The sequence below is a fragment of the Plecotus auritus genome (genome assembly GCF_963455305.1).
Source record: "Plecotus auritus genome assembly, chromosome: 3".
Lineage (NCBI taxonomy): Eukaryota > Metazoa > Chordata > Mammalia > Chiroptera > Vespertilionidae > Plecotus > Plecotus auritus.
The window spans coordinates 103,499,013-103,523,381 of record NC_137772.1 but is presented as its reverse complement, the minus strand read 5'-3'; the positions used below and the strand labels follow the sequence as shown (position 1 = coordinate 103,523,381).

The window sequence follows — 24,369 nt, the reverse complement described above, 5'->3', positions numbered from 1 at the left end:
GCTGCAATTTTCAAGAGGCCTGGTCTCTATCCCCACTGCATTTCATGCCCCTGTATCTCCCAGCAAATAAGACACCCCTGGCAGCTTCTTACAGTAGAGTCAAATAAGATAAAATTTACATTTCATTACAGCATTCATGTACCTGGAGAGTGTTTTTGTCTTGAATTGAAGATAATTGCATGTGAATATCCTAGAGCCGTAGGCTGTTTGATTTGGAAAGGACCTTCCATCTTTTACAACCTCCAATTCACTTCATGATTTACTTCTTAGAGCATCCCTCACCAGTCACTCAACCTCTGCTTGTAAGCATCTAGACATGATGAGTTCACTACACTGCAAGGCAATTTGTTTTATTCTAATCACTAAAGCTAAAAGCTGATTCATTGTAAAGTTGCCTGATTCCAGCTATTTTCTCTAAAGAAGCACAGAATTCAGATTTCCCCTTTCATACAGCAACCATTTAGCTCTGTCCTCTACACTGAGGGTCAGCCAATGATTCCCCCATTTTGTAAAAAAAAGTGGTGTTACTTACTGGTGGGGAGAGGTCCTCATCCCCACCTGCTGCTCGTGGGAATGGATTTCTTGTGATATCCCAAGAAAAAGAATTTTTGGAGACTCACACAGGAGGATGGAATATTGTAAAAAGCTTTATTTCTGTGGAATCAAACGCCTGAGTTTCCAAAGTCCCATTTCCCTTTGCCCTGCCATAAAAGAAGTGTTGCTATGGCTTCAATATGGTTAAATTAGAGCCATTGTCCAGAGTTTCCTTTCCATGTTGGAGCAATCCAATACAGCATCAAGCTAGCTTAGCTTGTGTTCCCCACTTCAGTCCATTAGTCCATTGCATGTGGGGTCTGCATGGCCATGGGCTATGGGCAAATGCAAGAGAGCCAAGAGCCACAGAGAGAGCAAGCTCCTTTGTTTAGGGCAGTGGTTCTCAACCTTTTTAATGCCACGACCCTTTAGTACAGTTCCTCATGTTGTGGTGACCCCCAACCATAAAATTATTTTTGTTGCTACTTCATAACTGTAATTTTGCTACTGTTATGAATCGTAATGTAAATATCTGTGTTTTCCGATGGTCTTAGGCGACCCTGCCAGCGGTTCTCAACCACAGGTTGAGAACCACTGCTGTAGAGCCTAAGACCATCAGAAAACAGATATTTACATTACGATTCATTAACAGTAGCAAAATTACAGTTATGAAGTAGCAACAAAAATAATTTTATGGTTGGGGGTCACCACAACATGAGGAACTGTACTAAAGGGTCGAGGCATTAAAAAGGTTGAGAACCACTGCTTTAGGGGATTATGTATTGCCCGATTTTCAAAGTGTTGCAGTGATCCTACACATTCTGGTCTGGCCAACAATTTCTGTTCCCAGGTTCAACTGACAGGCAACTACCTTCCCTATGTCATCCCAACTTCACAGAGCATGCACCTATCTCCTCTTTGTTCCCCCAGTGTTTTGCAGGGAATGGGCCAGTGGTTCCTTAGGGAATGTGAACTTGCAGCTTCCTAGTGAAGCTGCCCAAATGACATGCCTATAATGTCTGGCCTCCCTTTGCTCCTTTTTTATTATTAACTAGAGGCCTGGTGCACGAGATTCGCCCTCTTGCAGTCCAGGACCCCTCGAGGAATGTCCACCTGCCAGCTTGATCGGACCTAAGCAGGCAGTCAGACATCCTTCTCACAGTCCGGGGCTCTCACAGTCCGGGGCTCTCACAGTCCGGAGCTCTTGCAGTCCGGGACCCCTCGCTTCTTACCACCTGCCCGCACCAGAGGCGGGAGAGGCTCCCACCACCACTGCTGTGCCCTCCAGCTGTGAGCCCAGCTTCTGGCTGAGCAGTGCTCCCCCTGTGGAAGCTCACTGACCACCAGGGGGCAGCTACTGCATTGAGCGTCTACCCCCTGGTGGTCAGTGTGCATCATAGCAACCAGTCATTTCAACATTTGGTCAATTTGCATATTAGGGTTTTATTATATAGGATAACTAGCTAATTACAAGATAGCAGTTGTACTGGAACTGAGTCATACCTTTTTTTTTTTTTTTTTTGGCTACAAGAGCAGAGTCAACTAGTTGTGACAGAGAGTACATGGCCTGTAAACCTATAACATTTACTATCTGACACTTTACAGAAAGTTTTCATACCTATGCAAAATCTAGAACAGTTTCTCAAACTGTCTATGGTGAGTGACTGTTGTTTTTGTTTTGTTTTTAATTTCCAGTGTGCTACTGACAGAGGTACTTCAGTAAAATTCAATACAAATGAATTAATGATTAGAAATATGAAATTAAAAGAGTTATGGGAAATAGAAGCCTAAATGTCTTATTATTAGACTTAATAGACACAAAGTTGCATTCTGATAAATACAATCAAAACAAATAAAATGAGTACAAAATAATTATAAATTCACATTTTTAATGCAAGTGTACATATAGGTAATTAATATAAAGAATTCTAATTGCACTTATAACATTTTTGTTGTTCAGCTGTCACAATTGAACAAAAAGTTTACTTTGAGATAACAATTCCCCATATTAAATGGCTGCACTCAGACTTTGATTAGACATTATGACTGTATTTATGACATTGAGTTTCTTGTTTCTTATCTAGTTTAGGTTGGATTGACAACACTACTCACAGGAAGGAATGTATATCTAAATTTTGTTTTGTTTTGTTTTGTTTTAATATTAATCATTATAAAGAAACCAGTCTCACAGAGTATGTTGACTGGAATAAAAAAAGAGGTTTGAAAATATTCTTTCTTACCTTTTTTCAAAATGAAATAATATTTTCAAATTTCATCTTTAACCCTCCATCACTAGCCAATTCCAACAATTATCCTTTTGTAAAACAATGTCTCCTGTACATTATACACTTTGAGTTATGGTAGATAAACTAATATTAAAATGTCCACAATTGTAATGTGGAGCTACTGTGCACAACACCCACAGTTGTTGTAACAGGTGTCCACTGATCACAAACTTGGATAGCCTGGCCTTTCCACATGGTGACAAACATTTTAATGCTTACTCTCAAAGTCTATACTTATCTCATTGAAGACTGGTAAGTTGTGGGACTGGCAGCCTCTTGACCACACTTTGAGTAACACTGCTCTAAAGTTCCTCTTTTCTAAACCAAACTATTAATTCTGTCAATCATCCTTCACATTCTGATTACCCTTCTCTCAAAATGTACCCCTTCCCATGTGCCTCTTAAAATGTTGCAATTAGAACATAAGCTCATACTTCCTGAGGTGTGTGACCAGTGCACAACACAGTGGAGCTCCAACCTTCTGAATATTTTTTAAATATATTTTTATTAATTTTTAGAGAGAGAGGAAGGGAGGGGGAAAGAGAAACAGCCATTGGCTTCCTCCTTCACACCCCCTACTAGGGATTGAGCCTGCCTGTAACCACTTGGTGCATGGTGCAACTGAGCCACACCAGCAAGGGCTTGAAATCCATGCTTCTGGTCATGCAATCTAGAGTTGGTGACTTAGTTTGGTAGCCAGATTGCATGGTTAATTCACACTAAGCTTAAATTTGCTACAACTCCCAAAGCTATGAATAGCAACTGCTGTTAAACCAAGTCTGTTCCATCCTACACATCCTATGGTTGATTTTTAAAGTTAGGTCCTTATATTTTACTTCATGAAATGTCATCTTATTTAGGTTATCTTCTATTCTGTTAATATCTTTATACATCTCCATGTTGCCAGTCTATAACAATGATAACTACTTTTATCTTGCATTTTAAGGTTTAATGGTATTTTCACATATAATCTCATGTGGGCAAATTGACATACCATGCTTGATGTGGATTATTATCATTTCCATTTTAGAGAGAGAAAATTGAGTCTCAAAAAGGGTGCCTTGCTCATGATCACTTAGTTAATTACCTTGTATCATCATCATATTTTAAACACATGAGTTGTACTGGCTCATTCAATTTATTCTTAAAGTAGGCATAACTTTGAGGCATCCTCCAGACATCATTCCTTAGTTGTGTTCAGTCTTTGGATCACACTCTGTGGTGGGGTTACTCAACCAGTTGCTAATAAAACTCTCTGTAGCATCCAGCACAGTTAGCCATCTCTGGCATAACCATATCAGGAGAGCCTTTGTCAGCTCCCTTGCCAAAATCCAGACAGTATATGTCCATAGTATTTTCATGGTACTAAACCATTAAGATAGATGAGTAAAGTTAGTTTGGTGTTTCTTTTTCTCACCAATGCATATGACTCCTAGATATTTCCATTTTGCATTTCTAAATGATCAAACTATTTGTTTTTAGCCTGAAAAAAATTATCAACCTGATTAGATCTGATTACTTCTTAACCAATGAGGACAATTCCACAATTATTATTATTGGGGAGTTTGCTACATGCCTGGCAGTCTACTGGGCCATCCTATATAATAAATAGGTAATATGCAAATTAACCCTCACGCCCTCACAAGATAGCTTCCTACGACCAGGCCAGCAGGGGGGGTTAGTGAGGGATGACCAAACGATTGAACAAGCAGACTGCATGGGGCGACCAGGCCGGCAGAGGGGTTAGTGAGGGATGACCAAACGACTGAACAGCAGGCTGCGTGGGGCAACCAGGCCGGCAGGGGGGTTAGTGAGGGATGACCAAACAACTGAACAAACATGCTGTGTGGGGCGACCAGACCGGCAGGGGGAGTTAGTGAGGGATGACCATACAACTGAACAGCAGGCTGCGTGGGGTGACCAGGCCAGCAGGGGGGTTAGTGAGGGACGACCAAATGACTAAACAGCAGGGGGGGTAGTTGGGGGTGACCAGGCCAGCGGGGGGGGGGGGGCAGTTGGGGGCAACCAGGCTGGCGGTGGGTCAGTTAGGGGTGACCAGGCCAGCAGAGGGGGGCAGTTGGGGGCAACCAGGCTGGCAGGGGGGGCAGTAAGTGGTGACCAGGCCAGTGGGGGGTGGCAGTTAGCAACCAGGCAGCAGGGAGGGGGCAGTTGGGGGCAACCTGGTTGGCAGCAGGGAGCAGTTAGGGGTGACCAGGCTGGCAGGGGGGCAGTTAGGGGCAATCAGGCCAGCAAGGGGAGCAGTTAGGGGTGATCAGGCAGGCAGGCAGGTGAGTGATTAGGAACCAGCAGTCCAGGATTGTGAGAGGGATGTCTGACTGCTGGCAGTTGGACATCCCCCAAGGGGTCCTGGATTGGAGAGGGTGCAGGCTGGGCTGAGGGGACCCCCGCCCCCCATGCACGAATTTCATGCACTGAGCCTCTAGTGAGTGTATAAAAATTAAACTCTAATACAGTATGTTTTTCATACTGTGGATCATGGCCCACAAATGTTTGGGTCACAAACATTTTCGTTGTTGTTAAATCTTCACCTGAAGATATTTTTTCCATTGATTTTTTTAAAGAAAGTGGGAGGAAGGGAGGAAGGAAGAGAGAGAGAGAGAGAGAGAGAGAGAGAGAGAGATGTGAGGGAGACACATCATTTAGTTGCCTCCTGCACATGCCCCAGCTGGGTCCAGGAATAGAACCTGCAACCCAGGTACATGCCCTTGACCAGGAACCAAACCCATGGCCCTTCAGTGTGTTGGCTGACACTCTAACCACTGAGCTATGCCAGCCAGGGTACAAAGAACATTTTTAAAAAAGGAAACAGACTAAATTAGATTATAAAATATCAGAGTACAGCTAAATGAAATAAGTCAGACAGAGAAAGACAAATACCATATGATTTCAACAGAGAACAAACTGATGGAGATGGAGGCATGGATAATAAAGGTGAAGGGGAATAAGAAATGCAAACTTCCGCTATAAAATAAATAGGTTATGGGGAAATAATGTATATCACAGGGAAAATAGTTAACAATAAATGTTATAATAACTTTGTAACAACAGATAGTTACTAAACTTATGGTAATTAGATTGTAAAGTGAATAAATGTTGAATCATTATATTGTACACCTGAAACTAATATAATATTATATGTCAATATTATTCTAAAGAGCTAATATGCAAATGGTAGTCATGCCCTCATGCCCTCACACCATAATGGCTCAGACATTCAACACTGGGGAGAGAGGAATGCGGACCAGCCAGGCACAAATGAGGTCGTGAGAGAGGAATGGGGACCAGCCAGGCACAAATGAGTTCGTGAGAGAGGAATGGGGACCAGCCAGGAAGGGACAAGCCACCTGCCCCACGGTCCTAAGCACCAGCGGCTGTGCCTGTGGCCTGGGAGAGGGACAAGCCACACGCCCCACAGTTCCAGGTGCCAGCGGCTGCACCTGTACCTGTGGCCCAGGAGAGGGACAAGCCGCCCACCCCGTGGTCCCAGATGCCAGTGACTGCACCTGTGCCTGTGGCCCGGGAGAGGGACAAGCCACACACCCTGCAGTCCTGGGCGCCAGCTGCTGCACCTGCACCTGCGGCCCGGGAAAGGAACAAGCCACCTGCCCCACAGTCCCTGTGGTCCTGGGCACCAGTGCCTGTGCCTGCGGCCCGGCAGAGGGACAAGCCACCCGCCCTGCGGTTCCAGGCACCTGCAGCTGCAGCCCGGGTGAAGCCACAGGCCCACAGTCCCCTGCGGCTGCAGCCGGCCCGGGCGAAGCTGGCCCTGGTCCTGGGTGCCTGCAGCCGGCCAGAGGGAGGGAAGCCTGGGTCCCAGGTGCCTGCAACTAGCCAGAGGAGGGAATCCTGGGTCCCAGGTGCTGGGTGAGTCAGAAGTGGTTAGGGGTGATCAGGCCAGCAGGGGGTAGTTAGGGACAATCAGGCAGGCAGGCAGAGGTAGTTAGGGGCAATCAGGCAGGCAGGCAGGTGAGCAGTTAGGAGCCAGCGGTCCCAGATTGCGAGAGGCAGTCGGACATCCCCCGAGGGGTCTCAGATTGGAGAGGGTACAGGCCGGGCTGAGAGTCACCCACCCCCCACGCACGAATTTTGATGACTGGGCCTCTAGTACTTTAATAAATAAAATATATCAGAATACAAACAGGATAAGAATAGCCTGATTGATTGATTGATTATAATATTTACGTGTGCCTTGAGTTGTGATAGAAAATGTATTTCTTATTACATGTTACTATCAATAGTTTGAAAGATCCTGCACTAGAGGAAAACAAAGATACAGAATCATGTCAATATCCTTTGGCACATACTGTGGTAAAGGAGAAGGTGCTAAAGGAGAATGGATGCTTTTTTCTTTGTTTTATTTTTGTTTACTACTGGTTTGGTTTTTGTTTGTTTGTTTTGGTTGAACTGTTTGACTTTTTTTCCAGCAAGTCACCACTTTTCCAGCAAGTCACCACTTTTCACCCTTTGTTGGGTTGTAAGTACCTTCCTGTTGCCCAAAGCTAGTATAATAAGCTCTTAGAGCTTAGCAGGCAGGGGCAGGCTTTCCACTCCCAGTCCACAGTGCCCAGCTTGGCATATTTTCTTAACCAAAATAAAGGAGTCCTTATCCAAGCACTATGTGGTTTACTAGCATCAGTAACCAAGTTTGGGCTAGCTTGAGAGAGCTATTGGAGTCCACACTAAATATTATATTTTCTGTTTTAAAATATCTATAATTTCTTTAGAAGCATATCCTTTTGCCTTCTCAAACATTATTTGCTGAAAGGGCTTTTTCAGAACCTTTATTTAACGTCAACTTCCCATCACTAGTTTCCTGAAATGTGATATGAAAATCCAGAACACAACCCTCAACCTATCAAGGTGCCTGATATATAATAGCCCTCAGAGGTCAAGTTTTATTGTATCAATCATAGGGGGAAAGGAAGTAGAAAATGCTACTAAGTATAATTTTGTGTCATCATCCCAGATGACTTGCCTTTTTTCCACTTGTACAACTTTTTAAATTTTGTGCCAAACCTTTATATAACTCTTTTTAAAACTCAAAGCTAATTTTCCACAATGTCCCCAAAGCTATGGAATTCTTTGTTAATACTACCTTGGTTTTGTACTTTCCTCCACCTTATACTTAAATGTTCAAAATTGTCATTTAATCCAACCCAAATGAATGTAAATTTTCAAGATATAAACAAGAATTGAGATATCTCAATATTTATTTATTTTTCAACATTTATTGACTGAGCGTCTGTTCACTTTTCCTAGAAAATAGAATACATTGCAAAGTTAAAGAGAGTTAAGGTGGATGATAGGTATGTAAAAAGATAGATGACAGGCAATAGATAAGCAGTTGAATAAACATTAGAAAATAACAAATAAACAAGCACTGTTAACTGTATTATATCACTTAATCCCCTCAGTGAACCCATGAGACAGGGCTTATTTTTAGTCCCATTTTATAAGTGAGAAAAACTTTGGAGAGAGCAAGAAACTTATATACAGTCACAAAAGCTCTAACTGGTCCTACCAGCAGTTGGAACTGGGTCTTAGAATCATATGCCAAAGTAAACTAAACTAAACTAAATTAAATCAACAAAAATATATTGAGCAGTTATTATGAGCTTGGGGAAATGAATATGAATAAAACAGAAACACAGGCCCTGCTCTTGATGAGCTCACATATAATGAATGACTGAGATGGGTGTGTATGACATGAGTAAATGCTGCAATAAAGGTCTAATCCAAATGCTACAGGAATGCAGGGGAGAAAGTAGTCATTGTTTGGAACAGCCAGGGAAGGCTTCAAAGGCAAGAACTTCACAGGTGAGCCGAGTATTCAGGAATCGTCAGGGACCAGGGAATGACAGCAGTGGCTCTCACTCCTGTAACAGAGCTGAATGTTGGGGAATGGTTGGGAGCTAGGGAGCAGAGTGAAGGGAACTCAGGAGGAACAACTGAAATGAGGCAAGAATAGTAAGTACATGGCAGGCAGGGTGAAAGGGCTTAGAATTTCACACCAAAGACTGTTAGGAAGGCTTCTCTCAAGTTCACTGTGTCTCAAAGCTAATGATCCTTACCGTAGTCTCTCCAACTTGGTTCTTACTATATATTCCCTGGGAAGCTGAAGGTTTTTTGGATGGGACCATATGTGATCATATTTGAATTACACTGTAGAAAGCTGCTTAGATGGCAAAGACACTGGAATCAAGGATTCTAGCCAGGTTTTGACTATAATAGGCCCAGAGAGAGGTGTCAAGGGCTTAAAAAAAAGGAGTGAAGATACAAATGAGGGAATAGATTTGAAAATCATCTGAGTTGGGCCTTGGTAATATATGCATGGTGATGATGGAGAAATCATTATTTAGGTGCTCTAGGTCAAGGTCTATGCTGGACTGGAGGGAATTGCAAAGATTAAAAAAAAGGCCATCTCTGGCCTCAGGTAATACAGACTCTTATCTCTCAGGGGATGAAAATTCAGGCAGAACCCAGACAGGTAAGATAAATGTGCAAGGATCCAAGTGTAAGACAGGGCAAAGTAGTGGGGCTCAGGCAGCCCACAGATGCGTGTCCTGCCTAAGGCATTCAGACTCAAAATTGATTAAAAACAAGAAGGCTGGCCTAGCAGCGCAGGCTGGGTGGACTCTCCTCAACTAGTGACCCTAGGAATTCCTCTTACAGAAATTCAGTAGATGATTTTGCTGTTAATTATACAGGGAATCTATACTAATAAAAGGGTAATATGCTAATTAGGCTGGGTCAACCGGCCATCTTCTAGACATCCAACTTCCTTCTGGACAAAGCCATGGTGATAGGGGCCAAGGCAGAGGCAGTTAGGGGTGATCAGGCCAGCAGGGGAGGGCAGTTGGGGCAGAGCAGGCCGGCAGGGCAGGGCAGTTGGGGACAACCAGGTCGGCAGGGGAGGGCCATTGGGGGTGACTAGGCTGGAAGGGGAGGGAAGTTGGGGGCATTAGGCAGGCAGGTGGGTGGTTAAGAGCCAGTAGTCCTGGATTGTGAGAGGGATGTCCGACTGCCAGTTTAGGCCCAATCCCTGTGGGGGCCTAAACCAGCAGTCAGACATCCCCCAAGGGGTCCCGGATTGGAGAGGGTGCAGGCCAGGCTGAGGGACACCCTCCCGTGCACAAATTTTATGCACCAGGCCTCTAGTCTATATATATAAAGAGGTAATATGCAAATTAGGCCAGGATGCTGTAATGGGTCATGACCAGACAGGAGGAGGTTGCGCACTCAGGTGAGGCCCAGAACGGAGACAGAGAGAGAGATAGGGGGTCCAGCCTGAGCCTCTGCGCTGTGGCTTGGGCCGGCCCCCTAGAGCCAGAGCAGACATGGACAGGGACAGGGGGGCTGGCCTTCAGCCTTTGCAGCTGAGTGCAGGCCTGGAGAGGAGAAGGCAAGCCTGTCCGCAGCCTCCGTAGCCAATCACAGGCTTGGAGAGGAAAGGGCAGGCCCACCCACAGCCTCTGTGGCTGAGGGCAGGCTGCGGCCGAGCACAGGCCTGGAGTAAAACATTGACAGCAAGTCCTTTCAGTATAATTGGGGCATTAGAGGCCCACAGAATGATCATTTCCTTTTCTAAGAAACACATAACTCTGACACACTATTTACAGTTAAATAAGTTCCATATACTTTGACATTTTACAGCCCTGGAAAGTTACATATAATGATCAGCAAAGTGAAAAGATGAAAATAATTTTTACACTTTTAAAGATGTAACTAATTTCTGTCTAGAAGACACACCAATTCAAAAGTTGATGATTTTATTGTCCTATAGGACATTAGCCATATTATATCTAATTTAGCAGTTTTACTTCAGGCTTTCATCTTTGGCAATCTCCTTTGAACAGCATTATCATCCTGCCAGTCCCTTCACTGGGTTAAACAGAACTTGTGCATCTGCTATTATGTATTTGAATAAGAATTATGTATTTAACAAATGCAAAACTTTGTTTTGACACAATAAAACAAAAGATCATTTGATTCTTCCCTGGAACACAGAAAAGCACAAACTTGAATCATTGGTGTGGCTTAGGCTAATTTTCCAAATATCCTATACTAGAGGCCCGGTGCACAAAATTCATGCATGGGGGGAGTCACCTCAGGCCCGCCTGCACCTTCTCCAATCTGGGACCCCTCAGACATCCCTCTCACAATCTAGGACCGCTCCTAACTGCTCCTGCCGGCCTGATCGCCCCTAACTTCCCCCCCGTCACCACTGCTGGCCTGGTTGCCCCCAATTGCACCCCTGCCGGCCTGGTGGCCCCCAACTGTCCCACTGGTTGCCCCCAACTTCCCTCCCCCCCCTGCTGACCTGGTTGCCCCCAACTGCCCCCACTGCCCACCTGGTCGCCTCTCACTGCCCCCTGCCAACCTGGTCACCCCTCACTGCCCCCTCCGCCAGCCTGGTTGCCCCACACAGCCTGTTCAGTCAGTTGGTTGTCCCTCACTAACCCCCCTGCCGACCTGGTTGCCCCATGCAGCCTACTATTCAGTCGTTACTATGAGGGCATCCTGACCAATTTGTATATTACCCTTTTATTAGTATCCTATTTAATAAAAGAGTAATATGCAAATTGACCATACCTCCGCTACACCCACACATCATGCCCACAAGCCACGCCCACCAGCCAATCAGGAGCAAATATGCAAATAAACCCAACCAAGATGGCTATAGCCACAGAGAGCAGGAGGGAGGCTTGGGTTTCCCCAGTAATGGAGGAAGCCAAGCTTTCCGCCTGCCCTTGCCGGCTTAGGCCTCCACTCAAGGCTATAAAGTTTCAATGATAGAAGATACATAAATCCAAACAGAAATGGCAGCCACGGAGCTGAAAAGAGCAGGAGGCTAGGGTTGCCCGCGGTGATGGAGGAAGCCAAGCTTCTGCAGCCCAGGCCTCTGCTTAAGGCTACAAAGTTTCAATTATAGAAGATACATAAATCCCAACAGAAATGGCTGCCGCCTTGGAGCAAGCAGAAGGCTTGGCTCCGCTCCAGGCTACAAAGTTTCAATTGTAGAAGATAAATAAACCCCAGATACCAGGGCCTCCGCTTGGGTCGCCAGAGGGCATGGCTGGCCTGCAAACCACCACAGGCCCCTCGCCCAGGCCACCCCACACCCCAAGGGAACCCCCACCCTGATCCGGGACACCCTTCAGAGCAAACCAGCTGGCCCCCACCTGTGCACCAGGCCTCTATCCTATCTAATAAAAGAGTAATATGCAGATTGACCATCACTCCAACACACAATATGGCTGCCCCCATGTGGTCAAAGATCCTGCCCCCATTTGGACACAATATGGCCACCACAAGATGGCCAGCAAGGGAGGGCAGTTGGGAGGGACCAGGCCTGCAAGGGAGGGCAGTTGGGGGGGACCAGGCCTGCAGGGGAGGGCAGTTAGGGGCAAACAGGCTGACAGGGGAGCAGTTAGGCATCAATCAGGCTGGCAGGGGAGTGGTTAGGGGGTGATCAAGCTAGCAGGCAGAAGCGGTTAGGGGCATTCAGGAAGGCAGGCAGGCGAGCAGTTGGGAGCCAGCAGTCCTGGATTGTGAGAGGGATGTTCAACTGCCCGTTTAGGGCAATCAGACATCCCTTGAGGGGTCCCAGATTGGAGAGGGTGCAGGCTGGGCTGAGGGACACCCCCCCACCGTGCACAAATTTCATGCACCAGGCCTCTAGTAGATAATAAAAGTGTAATATGCAGATTGACTAAATGGCAGAACAACTGGTTGGTGGGCGGCAGGGCCAGCGAGCAGGAGGCACCAGGCCAGCCCAGGCATGTGCCAGTGGGCAGAGGGAGGTGATGGCAATGGGGGGGGGGGGTGGCGGGCAGTGGTAACCAGCGGTGGGGCCATGGGGGCCGACACCATCCCATGATTATCCTCTGGTCGCCTCCTGCAGAGGGAGGCCAAGGATGGCAGCAGTGGCAGGGCGATTTGGGGTGGGACCGTACCTGTGCTGTCCCCTGATCAGCCCACAGGGGTCACCTCCCATAGAGGGAGGCCTCTAGTGACTGTGGAGGGACAAATCAGGGCAGGCTGGCTGCTCACTGTCCCCACATTGGCTCACCGGGGTCACCTCCCACAGAGGGAGGCCACCTGTGGCAGTGGTGCAATGGGGGTTTGGGGTACCTGCTCACTGCCTGTGCTGTCCCCTGATCAGCCCACCAGTCACCTCCCTGAGAGGGAGGCCAGACTGCAGCTTAGGTCTGCTCCCCGCAGGGAGTGGGCCTAAGTCGTCAGTTGGACATCCCCTGAGGGCTCCTGGACTACAAGAGGGTGCAGGCCAGGCTGAGGGCCCATCCCCCCCGGCCCGAGTGTACAAATTTTTGTGCACCAGGCCTCTAGTTGTTAATAAAATTTATGTAGGGATCTTCACAGAGCCAAGAAATCTCTCTTTCAGGCCTACATATTCAGCATCTCCAAGGAGGAGGCCTGTTATTCTGTGTTTTGTTTTGTTTTGTTTTTTAATACTCACGAGAGGATATTTTTTCACTGCTTTTTAGAGAGAGTGGACCAGAAGGAGAGGGAGAGGGAGAGGGAGAGGGAGAGGGAGAGGGAGAGGGAGAGGGAGAGGATCTGCTCGCGGCCGAGGGCAGGCCCTTGCCAGCAGTCCCACCGAGGAAACACCTTTTCTGACCGCTCATTGACTAAGTTCCCTGTATGCTACTTGCAGTGTTCTTGGCAACTTGCCTAATAAGGATCCAAGAAGGTGATCTAGGGTTTTTCCACCTCACTCCTAGAGGAAAAAATGAAGGTCCACTGCTGGAGGGGCTAAGAAATGTCATATCCTGCCCTAGCTGGTTTGGCTCAGTGGCCTTGGCCTACCAACTGCAGAGTCTGGGTTTGATTCTGGTCAAGGGCATAGGGCACGTACCTAGGTTGCAGGCTCTTCCCTGGCAAGGGCCCAGGTCAGGGCTCATGCAGGAGGCAACCAATCGAAGTTTCCCTCTCACATTGATGTTTCTCTGTTTTACCCTCTCTCTAAAAATCAATGGAAAAATATCCTCAGGTGAGGATAAGAAAGAAAGAAAGAAAGAAAGAAAGAAAGAAAGAAAGAAAGAAAGAAATGTCATATCCTATGAAAGAGACATCTTAAAAATGCCTAAAGAAAGTTGTCATTTTTTTGTGGTGAAGGGACTAGAGTCTGTGTTGATTAAAACATCTTGGCAGCTGTGGCAGTGGGCAGTGGCAGCAGCAGCAGGGTGATGGGGGCGGTGCCTTCTCCTGATCAGCCAGATTGCCTCCTGCAGAGGGAGGCCTCCTGATGGTTTAGGCCCGCGGGGAATGGGCCTAAGCCATCAGTAGGACATCCCCTGAGGGCTCTCAGACTGTGAGAGAGGGCGGGGTGGGCTGAATGACCCTCCACCCACAGTCCACGAATTTCATGCACCAGGCCTCTAGTCCTATATAATAAAACCCTAATATGCAAATCGACTGAACTGCAGAATGCCCAGTCAGTATGATGCGCACTGACCACCAGAGGGCAGATGCTCAATGCAGGAGCTGCCCCCGGTGGTCAGTGCACTCCCACAGGGTGAGCGCCATTCAGCCAGAAGCCAGGCTCACAGCTGGTGATCACAGAGGTGGCGATGGGAGCCTCTCCTGCCTCCATGGCAGCACTAAGGACTCCTCGGGGGATGTCTGCCTGCCAGCTTAGGCAGGCCTAAGCCGGCAGGCAGACATCCCCTGAGGCATCCCAGACTGCAAGAGGATGCAGGCCGGGCTGAGGGGCCCCCCACCCCAGTGCACGAATGTCATGCACTTGGCCTCTAGTACACAATAAGAACCAAGTTGGGGAAACTAAGGTAAGGATCATTAGCTTTGAGACACAGTGACCTTGAGGTTCAAAAGAGGGAAGCTGGAAATATGGTCGTGGAGCTCAGTGAAGAGGTTTCAGGAAAGAAGTAACTGCTTTTTATGGCAGGATTAAGTTTCTGTGTGAAAAAGAGACCACAGATGTTTCAGATTTAGACTGTCTAGTCAGATGGTAATTATACCTTCTTTGTAATCAGTCAGGAAAATCTTCTCAGAGAAAAATGATTCAGAAACTCTATGAAAATTGAAAGGAAGAAATCTTGGCAGGTTGGGAAGAGATCCTCTAGCCACTGGGGAGGAAGAGGGTGTGCAGGACCATGCATGATGGTGGAATCACCTTTACTCAAAGGTGCCCAAAAAAACAAGAAGGTGTGCATGAAATGGAGGGAAGGGAGAGGAGGTGGGAGGACCATGCCCCTGGGCCCTAGATTTCCCATTTCATCTGAGCTACAAGCCAATGTGCATTATTGTTAATGTTTTTCAGGGTGAAGACTCAGATGAAGAAGATCTCTGTATCAGTAACAAATGGACTTTCCAAAGAACCAGTCGGCGGTGGTCTCGTGTGGACAACCTCCACACACTGTTTCCTGGGGGAGACAGAAATGGGTCATCTGGAGACATGAAGATGAGAAACACAATCAGCAGTGAAAGTGTCCTCACAGACCTGAGTGAGCCCGAGGTCTGCTCTCTCCACAGCGAGAGCAGTGGTGGGAGTGACGGACGAAGCCACACCGGCAGCCAGGGCACTGGCCGAGAGGCGTTTGACTGCTCCAGCCAGTACTGCTCTGATAGCCCAGTCATGCTGGATGCCACGGTATTCAGCAGCAGCCTCCCACAGTCCCCCAAAGACATTCTCAACTACCCTTTCCACCCCAAAAATGAGAAACCCAGCAGGGCCAGAGCCAAATCATTTTTGAAACGCATGGAAACACTCCGAGCAAAAGGAGCACATGGAAGGCATAAGGGGAAGACAGGTGGCTTAGTGATCAGCGGGCCTGTGCTACAGCAGGAGCCAGAGTCCTTTAAGGCCATGCAGTGCATCCAAATATCCAATGGAGATCTCCAGAACTCACCCCCGGCTGCCTGCAGTAAAGGGCTTCAATGTTCCGGCAAATGGAGTGGTGAAAGCAGCCCATTGGAAAACAGCAGTAGTGGGCTGAGCACACCTGGCCTGAAGGAATGGAAATGCCAGGAGGCCAACAAGCGTGGGGGCATGTACTTGGAAGACCTGGATGTGCTGGCTGGGACAGCACTGTGGAATGCATGTGGCCAAAACCACACACATGAGTTTCATTCCCAGGAGAACTTGGTAGTACACATTCCCAAGGATCACAAACCAGGAACATTCCCGAAGGCACTGTCTATCGAAAGCCTCTCACCAACAGACAACAGCAATGGGGTGAACTGGAGGACTGGTAGCATCTCCCTGGGTAGACAGCATGGCCCTTGTGCCAAGGAGCCCGGGCTCATTGCCTCCTGCCACAGAGCAAGTCGAGTCAGTATCTATGACAACGTTCCATTGTATGCCAGCACAGGAGACCTTTTGGACTTGGAGAAAGATGACCTCTTCCCTCACTTTGAGGACATTCTGCACCATGTCAGTGGGCTCCAAGAGGGAGTGGATGACTGGTCAAAGCATGTCTTGCCTGAACTGCAAGCACATGAGGCTTTGGTTGGAAAACCTGGCTTATGCCCCTTTCCATTTCCTAATCAGATCACCCTAGATTTCGAAGGCAATTCTGTTTCTGAAGGTCAGACAACACCCAGTGATGTGGAAAGAGATGGAACATCACTTATTGAGTCAGAAACCACCGGGGTCAAAGAAAGAAGGGATTCTGGTGTAGGGGCCTCTCTGACCAGGCCAAACAGGTTGGTGGCATGATTTTGTAAAATGATTTTTAATCCACTTCTTAATAATTATGGTCTGTGTTTATTTTTTAAACATTTTTAGAGCACTTATTAAATGCCTGACACTGTTAAGTGATGTATGTGATTAGGAATCATTTGAACAGAAGTATGTCTTCTCTTCAGTTAACATGGTGATTGAATCCATGTTATCTCACTTTTATTTATCTGAGTGTACCCTCTAATTCAATCTTAGTTTTATTTTTTTTAAATGAGCTTATGTGCAAAGGTCTATGTGAAGTACCATAGATAATCACTGATAATGGAGGCCCAGTGCCTGTACATGGGTGCTTCCCATGACCTTGCAACAGTATTGATTAAAATATATCTCTACCCCAAATGTTAAACTATTTTTAATTTAATTGTATGAGAAAATTCTGCTAAGGTGTGTACTTCATAAGTTTAGTTTGGTTTTACAATGTCAGTTACAAAGTATATAAAAGCTGTTGTACAAAGACCATTTCAGAAGTACCCTAGAACAATGGCCTTGGATGGGCCTAACTGGTAGAAAGAGTAATAATGTGTGTGCTTCTAGTGGAGGCAGTGATATCTCTTGGGACTCACTGATGTGTTATGACATCAGGAGTGCTTCAGCTGTGCCTATCAGGCTCCATCTCAAAACCAAATGAGAGGTGAGTGCAGGGACAGGGTAGCAATATAAAAAAAATATTCTAGTGCTCCCAAACATTGAGATAGCGCGCGCTCTCTCTCTCTCTCTCTCTCTCTCTCTCTCTCTCTCTCTCTCTCTCTCTCTCTCTTCTCACACACACACACACACACACACACAATCAGCTGCTTTCAACATTTGGGAGCAAATTTAGGGATGAACAAGTAAAAATTATTACATAACTTATTTAAACCTCCTAATGAAACAGATAATGACTTTTTTCCAGATTTATCAGACTTGGAAAAAGTAGTTTCTTTGGTCTGTTCTTCTGTTTTCATTTGCTTGGTGATTTTCTTGGCACTGAACCTATTTTGAATAGCCACTTAAAAATTAGTCACATCCTGTGTTTCCGGATAACATATCCACTTGGTGACTGCCTCTCTGATGGTCTCTCTGGTAAAGGCGACTCCGATGGAACAGTTTCCAGCTCTCCCACCAGCCTCAGCCATCCACGGCATCACCCCACATCAGCAACCAGACCGCCAGCCAGCTGAACCTGCTCCAGCGCTTCTCGCTGCTCCGCCTCACGGCCATCATGGAGAAGCATTCCATGTCCAACAAACACGGCTGGACATGGTGCGTAGCATGTTCACTCCAGAGGGCATCATTTGACTAGAGCTAAGCATGTGATTTCAAAAGCTTGCTTTCTGATTTCTGAAGAACCTGATCATTGCCTTTACTTGCTGATCTCCTAAAAATAATGCCCAGAGTTCTGCCTTACTGTCTGCCTCCTGGGCTGCCTCAGCTGGGAGGGGATGTAGCCTGCAGGAAGCATGGCTTTATTTGTAGCTCTCTGCCAGTGTCCAGGGAAGGCACTCAGGCTCCAACAAGAACAAAAGTCAAGTAAAGGGTGATTAATTGTAAACAGAGGAATTAAAAATAAACTTGCTGTTAAGTAATTCTGGCAGTTTGCAAGGAAACATCTGTTATTTGTACCTTCAGGCCAATGCAGAGCTCAACACCTAGAGCATTGATTCATTCAAAAGGCATTTCATTCTTCAGGGACATGTCTGCTTTTATTTAATTGGAAAATAAAAACAAGAACATGCAGCAAAATGTTTGTAATAAGGAATTGATAAAGCATGTGTTGGAACTTAAATGCGGACCTATTTTAGATGATTTGAAAAAATTTTAAATGTGTCACTAATTGTCCTATGGTATATATTATGTATATAGAAGAATTGGCAATGCTTTTATAAAAATAATTTATAAAGTTATGTTGCATGACCAAATTAATGTGCTTGTATATTAAAAATTCCTTTAAAAGTACAATTAATTCTAGAAAATTATAGCCAAGAAATGCTTTTTATCTTCTCTTCCCTCTTTTCTCCCCCAACCCAACTAAGTTAATTCTTCTTGTTGTAGTTTTTAAGTTTCATTTTGTCTTGTTGGGGACTTTTACGTGTTTATTACTTGAGAGGTGTGTAGTCACAATTAAATTAGAAAGTCAATCACTTGATTTGAAAACAGAGCCATAAATCCATCTGCTAACATGAATCATGCTGTATAATAGAGTTCTAACATAGGTAAGGGGCACACATTGTCCTTCCATGTACTGTGATTAATTAAGAGAGAAATATTGAATTCCTTCATGCCTGTTGGGTATTCCAACAAAAGCTTGGCTTTCCCCTCTTGCTTGCTTTCACAGCCTCTCTCAACAGTAGGCCCCAGGAGGCTTGATGACCTGGTTTCTGTGAATTCTAGGTCAGTTCCAAAGTTCATGAAGAGGATGAAAGTTCCTGATTACAAAGACAAGACTGTCTTTGGTGTTCCTCTTATAGTTCACGTCCAGAGAACGGGACAGCCCCTGCCTCAGAGTATTCAGCAAGCACTCAGATATCTTCACAGCAACTGCCTTGATCAGGTATGGTTGGAAATCCCAAACACAGGCTTGGATTTATGAAATGCCAGACAGAGTCATTGTCCAGCATCAGACAAAATGTGCTTCACTGAAAATAAAAGGCATTGTGATCTTTATAGGTCAACTAGAGGCCCAGTGCACAAATTCATGCATGGGTGGGGTCCCTGGGCCTGGCCTGTGATCAGGGCTGATTGGGGCCAGCCAGCCATGGGGAGGGACTGCGGGAGGTTGGCCATCCATGGGAGATTGGCTATGGGAGCTCACTGACCACCAGGGGGCAGCTCCTGCATTGAGCATCTGCCCCCTAGTGGTCAGTGCGCATCATAGCAGCTGGTCGACTGGTTGTTCAGATATTCGGTCGCTTAGGCTTTTATATATATAGATATTTAATTTGACCAGGCTATATCTTTGTCAAGCTGTTTGAGCATAGTTTTCTCATTGGCACCTTGAATGACTCCCTGGAGAGACTGCAGAAAGTTAATGTCAATAGTTTCCAACTGTGATGTCTAATTTGTGTTCCCTGAAAATTATGTACTGAATTTCCTTTTTTTTTTTTTGTTTTTGTTTTTTTAAATAAATCTTTATTCAGATTGTTACAATTATTTCTCCTTTTTCCCCCCATAGCTCCCCTCCACCCATTTCCCACCCCACCTTCTGCCCTTACCTCCCCCCCACTGTCCTCATCCATAGGTGTATGATTTTTGTCCAGTCTCTTCATGAACCCCCCATACCCCTTTCCCCCTGAGAATTATCAGTCCACTCCCTTTCTATGCCCCTGATTCTATTATATTCACCAGATTATTCTGTCCCTCAGGTTTTTAATTCACTTGATTTTTAGGTTCACTTGTTGATAGATATGTATTTGTTGTTCATAATTTTTATCTTTACTTTTTAATTATTGTCCTAATGCCACCATTGATTTCAAGCATTTCTTTTAGCCCTGTTATCTTTCTTTAAAAAGAATTGGTTTTTATATTTTCTTTTATTAATTCTTTTCTTTTTGAAGCAGCATTATGACCAGAAAAACTTAAAGGAAAGACAAATTTATTTATAACTGTTTAAAATATGCAAGTAAATCATGAAAACAAATATCAGATAAATCAAATATGGCCTCATCTTGTAGAGTTGATTTAAAAGCTCAAGCTAAATAAAATATTTGGAGATCATTTTCTGTCTCCAGGACTATTTGGGGACCACCACATGGTAGACTATGATTGGGCCCAAAGTGCTACCCATCCTATAAATTTCTAGACCAAGTCTTTTTTTCTCCAAATTGATACCCATTTGTTTCTTAGGCATTCTTTCCAAAATAAAAGCCATGTTGTCACCTGATAAATTGCAACCTTGAGCAGTGGGGATATTTTTAGATAACTATTCAATATGGCTTTTTGTTCATTATACTCTTTAATGTCATGTGAAGAAACCAAAGATTACTTGCAATTTTTATTGATTTACCCCTGGCCTTGGGCTCAGTGGACAGCAATGAGCCAAGCTACAAGAACTCAAAGATTCTGGCTATTGATGCTTATATCAACCCTAATACCAAGATCAAAGTTACTAGTAGAATCATGATGGTTTCTTGATGAATCAGATACCAATTTTCAGTGCAGCAGAATAGGAATAACTTCTTTGTTTTATGCCAGCTTTGAATTAATTAAATGTATGATCCCCTTTTCCCTCCCACTCCTAATTTCCTCTTCTATTTTAATTTAATTGCATCTTATTGTATTTTATAGATCATTGTAAGTAGCCTGGAGTTCTTTCTTGAGCAAGATTAGGTATAAATGAATGAATTGTAATACCTGCTCTCCTCATCACATAGTCTTTAGTGTAGGTAGACTGGGAACCAGTCAGCCATGGCCCCTATAGATTCTGAATAACATGCAGCACCAGTGTCCCTACTATTATTGGTCCAATCTGCTGTTTGAAGCAAAAGACATGAATAGAGAGAAGGATAGTGGGCATCAAAACCTTCTCAATCCCTACTCACTGTCTATTCCCACTCTCCATTTCAAGCCATAACTATTTTTTAATTATGGAAGAATGCCGGCAAACTTTTATAGGGAAGACTTATTTCAAGGACATAAATACTGATTCTAAATATAACCAAAATGAATATGTCAACCCTTTCTCATGCCAGTCAAAAGTAAGAATCTGTGTCATCATCACCAGTTAAACCTTATGAGGCACTCAACACTGGCAGAGGCTCTGCATTGTATGTCCCTCTCCTTCATCATCACAGAGTGTGAAAGCACCCACCCCTCTGGTCCCTGTGAATAATGAAGTGGTAATAGGAAGGGAACCAGGGAAAACTAGAGAAACATAATGAAGAATCAAAGAAAACTACAGTCAAGAAGAAGACTGTCCTGGAGACTTCAGAGCGAACAAGAGCAAATAAAAGCAAATAAATCAGAAAAGAAAGAGGGGGCAAGAGTCATGACAAGGAAGAAGCAGACATAACACTAAATGAATGTTCTTTCTTCACCAACAGCACCTCCTTTGAACTAAAAAGATTCAGGTCTGCCCAGGATCTTGAGATCTCAGCCCCAAGGTCATGGAAGACTAGAACATCTCAGAATATGCTTCCTCTAAATCACAGGTAGCTGGATGTCGTGGTGCCTCCCTCTACATGGTCTCCTCACACCACATTCAGGACACCCCAAGGCTTTGCCCTTACCCACAGGGAGGGAGGCTTCCTGCCCTGAGTTGGACCCCCTCCCTTGAAGATAAGCATTCATCTCAAACACAAGCATTCATCGCAAACAGTGGAAGACAGAGCCCTGAAACATTGCCAACGTTTCACCTCCTACACTCCTAAGTGCAGAGCAGTTTATATGTGACCAAACACAGTGTATCATTTTGGACCTTGCATCTTGCTGCAGATGAAATAAGGGAGTTTAGCCTTCAATTATGAATCATTAGTATTCAGACATAGCAGTGCCTGAGAGGAGCCTTGCTTTGTTGGCTGAGCTTTTATTTCTGCCCTAAATCAACTGTACACAGAAGTGTAGATTCTACCAGGCTCCTGATAAACATGAGGTCTCTGCAGGAGAGGCTAACCCCACAGTACTTAAAATCAAAACCGAGCATACCACCCTTAGGACCCTGTCTTCTGAATAAAACCAACCTTTCTTTATTAGCTGAGCACATTTCTTAAGAAGACATGGAAGTCCTGAGAAACATCATTAGCACAAACAGGATGCCAACAAGGAGATCTAATATTATTAGATGAAATTTGAATTCTAATGCAGTGTTCATGCCCAACTACTCCTAATGGAGAAGTAAATTTTAAAAGCCAAATTATGCTGTGAAGATTTTTCATACGCAGTACAAGTGTCCTCTACCTGCTGCCTGTTCATCACACTCCCTGTTGCCTACCCCGGATTAGATGAGTGAGGATCTGGGGCCTGTCTTTCTCAATTGTACCTTGAGTGCTTGCTTTTTCTTAGCTCAGTTGTTAAGTGGAAGACAAAAGAGAGATGAATAAAAAAAAAACTAGTCCAAAGAAGCACTCATCACTTATCCTTATAAAATAAGAGTTCATGTGCAAGGGAGATGCATATAAAATGAATTTGTATTGCTGACCACTATTCTTCCCTTTTTAGGGAGGGTTTAAAGTGGGTGGGATTATGACAATGTGAAATTCTTTGTTTATAAGTTAAGAATTTCAAAACAGTGACAACAGAGTATTAAACCAAGTGTGAGGCCCTGGTTGCCTGTCTACCAGTGGCAGACATGGAACAAATGAAAGAAACTGTGCACTCCTTGAGTCTTCCTCTTAAGAATCTAAGGGATCTGAGGTGGCCTCCTTCAGTGGGGATGACCTGGTGCTCTTAGAGGCAACAGATTTTAAATTGTTTCTTCAGTTCTCTATTTTGTACGTAGAAAAAAAAATTTAGCCCAAAAGACCAATTTTATCACTGCTCTGAAAACTTTGGCGGAAGAAATGAGTATCTTCTTTTTCTTTATTAGGGTTAGAAAAGAAATGTCCATCTGTGCTTCTAACAAAATCCACAAAACCCACAGATATTTCCCACATTCTTTGGAAGCTGAGGGTGGGGCAGAAAGGTTATTGTCATAATTTGAGGAAGAACAAATAAATATCTGACAACTCTCCGGGCAGCCTGTGAGACCTAATTCAGAACAAGCAGCTCTGAGCCCACAGCTGGAGTGCTCCAGACATGTCTAAAATAATTAAAATAAGGAGTAAGGAAGATGGCTGCCAATGGGAAAGCAGACTGTAAGATACTGTGTGAGTGAGAAAACAAAGGGAGAGTGTGTGGTCGCACGGGGAATGTTTGTTGGTGAGTGGAGGGACAGCTATACTCCAGGAGACTGTGGGGGACTGCTGGACGGGGCTCCCCTGACCGGGAAGCCCCCACTGCTGCTGGGTTCCCTCCCGGAGCGACTGGCTCAGATGCAGACACCACGCCATCTTGAAGGGGAAAGTGGATGTTATTGGACACCTGAAAATCTACAACTACGGCACCCACCGAACAGCTGTGAACCCAAGAACATTGGTCCCCAATTGGCACAAACACGCAGATTCAGAGGAGCTTTACTCCACCACGGAAAGGTCAGATTTCGCCTGGGATAAGGTGAGGTCTCTGGTCCTGGCAGGAGAGAGAAACACGTACACTGCAGGAGCTGGAGGACCAGGGGAAGTCTGCGCCTAGAAAAATCCATGGCTGTTGGGGCTGGCATGATCCGTGAATGTGGAAGGGGGTCCTCAGAGCTGCTAACAGAAGGGAACTCTAAAAAGCAACCTATTTTGATGTGACGCAAAAGGACAGCCTAAATATTTTAAAGGGGTGCCAGCTGCTTAGACCCAAGGGGGAAAAAAAGACTGCACAGACTTGAGCGCAGCCCCAGAGTTCGCACACTTACGCTGACTCTTTTTGTTCTTTTTTCTTTTTCCTCTTTAAATCCTTGCTTCTGATTACTAAGCCCAATACATAGGATCACCCAATTGGGAACACCCTAAGAGACTGCAGGGGAAAGTTGCTTTTCTGGAACCTGGGGATCAGAGCAGGGAATAACCATCAGAGAACCAGCTCTGGGGCAACCCACACCCACAAACCGGTATTGAATGCCACAGGGAAAGCAGGATCTAAGCACTGGCTAGAGAGGACCTATAGACCCAGAGGTCAATCCAGAAACACTGCCACCCAGGGGTTGAATCACAAATTGACTCATGTGTAAACACAAATAAAGGAATATAAGAAATTAAGACACACTGCCTGCTTAAAAATCAGGACTGGCTTACAACACTGAGG

General features: G+C 45.2%; 1 protein-coding gene across 2 annotated transcripts in view; it reads left to right on the top strand.

Moving 5' to 3' along the window:
• STARD13 (StAR related lipid transfer domain containing 13) overlaps positions 1-24,369 on the top strand; it is a gene marked incomplete at its 5' end in the record, with an annotated part of 319,233 nt that overhangs the window by 258,359 nt on the left and 36,505 nt on the right. For both annotated transcript variants that reach the window (XM_080659927.1, XM_080659926.1), the window contains 3 exons: positions 15,145-16,529; positions 17,635-17,808; positions 18,937-19,096. In XM_080659927.1, coding sequence (XP_080516053.1) covers positions 15,145-16,529; positions 17,635-17,808; positions 18,937-19,096 — 1,719 coding nt within the window. The remainder of the gene's footprint in view (positions 1-15,144; positions 16,530-17,634; positions 17,809-18,936; positions 19,097-24,369) is intronic.